Source organism: Limulus polyphemus, unplaced genomic scaffold (genome assembly GCF_000517525.1).
Source record: "Limulus polyphemus unplaced genomic scaffold, Limulus_polyphemus-2.1.2 Scaffold2192, whole genome shotgun sequence".
Classification (NCBI taxonomy): Eukaryota; Metazoa; Arthropoda; class Merostomata; order Xiphosura; family Limulidae; genus Limulus; species Limulus polyphemus.
In genome coordinates this window covers 58,124-60,419 of record NW_013667802.1, presented here as the reverse complement: position 1 = coordinate 60,419, position 2,296 = coordinate 58,124, and the positions used below count along the sequence as shown (strand labels likewise).

The following is a 2,296-nucleotide window of genomic DNA, read 5'->3' as shown; positions in this document are numbered from 1 at the left end:
TTTAGATGAAACCTTATATTTATTTAATTTCTCTTTTACAACTGATGGTAAAGAAAATCAAAACTTAAAAATGTATTCAATAATTCTAAATTTACTTTCTTTATAGAATTTTCTGATTATTTTTGAAATAAACACTTAATTCAAGAAAATACAATTGTATTTTTTTAAGTAAAGGCAACTGTTTCAATTCATAAAAATCTTCTTTATGAAAATACAACTGGAAATTTGAACATGTTAAAAAAGGAAAGCAAGTATAATCAATTAGTATTAATGAAAAAAACCTCTCAAATACGTAATATATCAAGGAATATTTGTTTTGTTGACACAGTTAGGTAGAGAGCTTTGTGACCAGGTAAAGGACAAACAGACTATTTGAAAAACATTATTTTCCATATATTGTCCTTCAGGGCATTCCAAGATCATAGCTTCACCAAAAAGGTAATACGTTTTTGGATTTGTAATGATAACAGAAGAATCAGGGGAACTTTTCAAAGGTCGACAGCCCCGTTCACCTAATGGAAAACAATGAAAGTATTCAAGTCCAAAAACTTGAAACTTCTAGTAGGAATATCTTCTAAACAAGTTTCATGCATATTAAATAATAAAAAAAAATACACAAAAAATCTTGAATAAATATCAAAAATAATTAACAAAATAAAACTTACATTCCACACCAAATATCTACATCTCATTGTTTATATAGATTTATGAATAATATATGTTTAACAGAATTTCCATTCTCATTGTGTTAGATATAAACATGACTATTATACCTGGTTAATACAATATATTATTGATACATTTTTATAATAATATGTATATTTGCTCATGGATACTCATGCATATTTAAAAAGAAAATCCTAAATGTCATTGTTTTCATTATATATTTGGTTGATACAATATACCATTTATAAATTTTTATAATACTATATATATTTGTTCATTTAAAAAAGGATTATTAAATATCATTTAACTCCTCATAAAGAAGGATATTATAGCTGGTTAATATATCATTTATACATATTGATAATAATGTTAATATTTGTTTATAGATACTAATGCATATTTTGAAAAAAATCTTAAATATCATTTGGTTCATTATAAGCTTGGCTATTGTACCTGGTTAATGCATAATTTATACATTTTTATAACATTCTAATGCTCACATTTGCTCATGGATACCAATACATACTTTTAAAATCCCTAAATGCCATTTGATTGAAAAACACTAAAATGAATTCTACTGGATTATATATCACAAAAGCATATATTTTAATAAATATACAAAACAAAATTATCCTCTTTGTTCAACCCAAACCAGTTAAACCAATATTATTAATTGAATAAATAAAATCTTTAACACCTTTTTAAGCTTTTTAACAATAAATATCCCACTTTTTTGTGGAAGATACTGATATTAAAAAATTTGTAATCATACAACATTAACTTAACATAATATTCAAGGACAACAAGGGACCTATTGGTCCATTTCAGCTGTCCTGTCATCTAAATGATCATATATTGAAAAAAAAAAGTCTCTCTTAAACTCTTATATTGTTGTACTATTGTACTATCAATTCCATTTACAATCTTAAACACCTCAATCAGATCCCCACTCTCTAACTCCTCTTTTTTCAATAGAAAACAATTTCAAAGATGTTAATCTCTCACATGGCAAACCCTCCATCCAAGGCACCATTCTAGTAACCCTTCTTTGCACCATATCCCACAATTCAATGTCATTCCTAAGGTAAGAAGCCCAAGACTGAACACAATATTCCAAATGTGGCCTAACAAGTGACATGTTCAATGAAATTATTATCTATTTAGACTTGTATTCAATATTTTTGTAGATACATCCTAAAATCCTATTTGCCCTACCACTAGCAACAATACACTGCTTGGATGGTTTAAGAGACTGATCAACCATTACACAAAGATCCTTTTATTTCATGACACTGCTAATGTTATTCCCATCAAAATGATATTTATAGTCCAAATTATGATAACCCACATGCATTAACTAGCATTTATTTAATTAAATCCCATCTGCCATTTATTTGCCCAGCTTACTAAATGATCTAAATTCTTTTGTAAAGCAGCATCATCCTCTTCACAGCTAGCAACACCCAAGACCTTAATATCATCAGCAAATTTAAGTAATTTATTGACCATTCCTTCATTTATGTTATTGATGTAAATCAAAAAGAGCAAATATCCTGTTGCGTCAGCGAGGTCATGTGACTAATGTCACGCCACCTATTTTCTAGAAATATCATGTTCCTTCGTGAATGTC

The 2,296-nt window shown here is 27.6% G+C and overlaps 1 protein-coding gene across 1 annotated transcript in view; it reads right to left on the bottom strand.

Moving 5' to 3' along the window:
- Positions 1–2,296, bottom strand: part of LOC106466222 (locomotion-related protein Hikaru genki-like) — a 54,315-nt gene continuing 52,019 nt past the window's right edge. Inside the window, exon 9 of the mRNA XM_013926471.1 lies at positions 1–512. Coding sequence (XP_013781925.1) covers positions 301–512 — 212 coding nt within the window. The 3' untranslated portion in view covers positions 1–300. The remainder of the gene's footprint in view (positions 513–2,296) is intronic.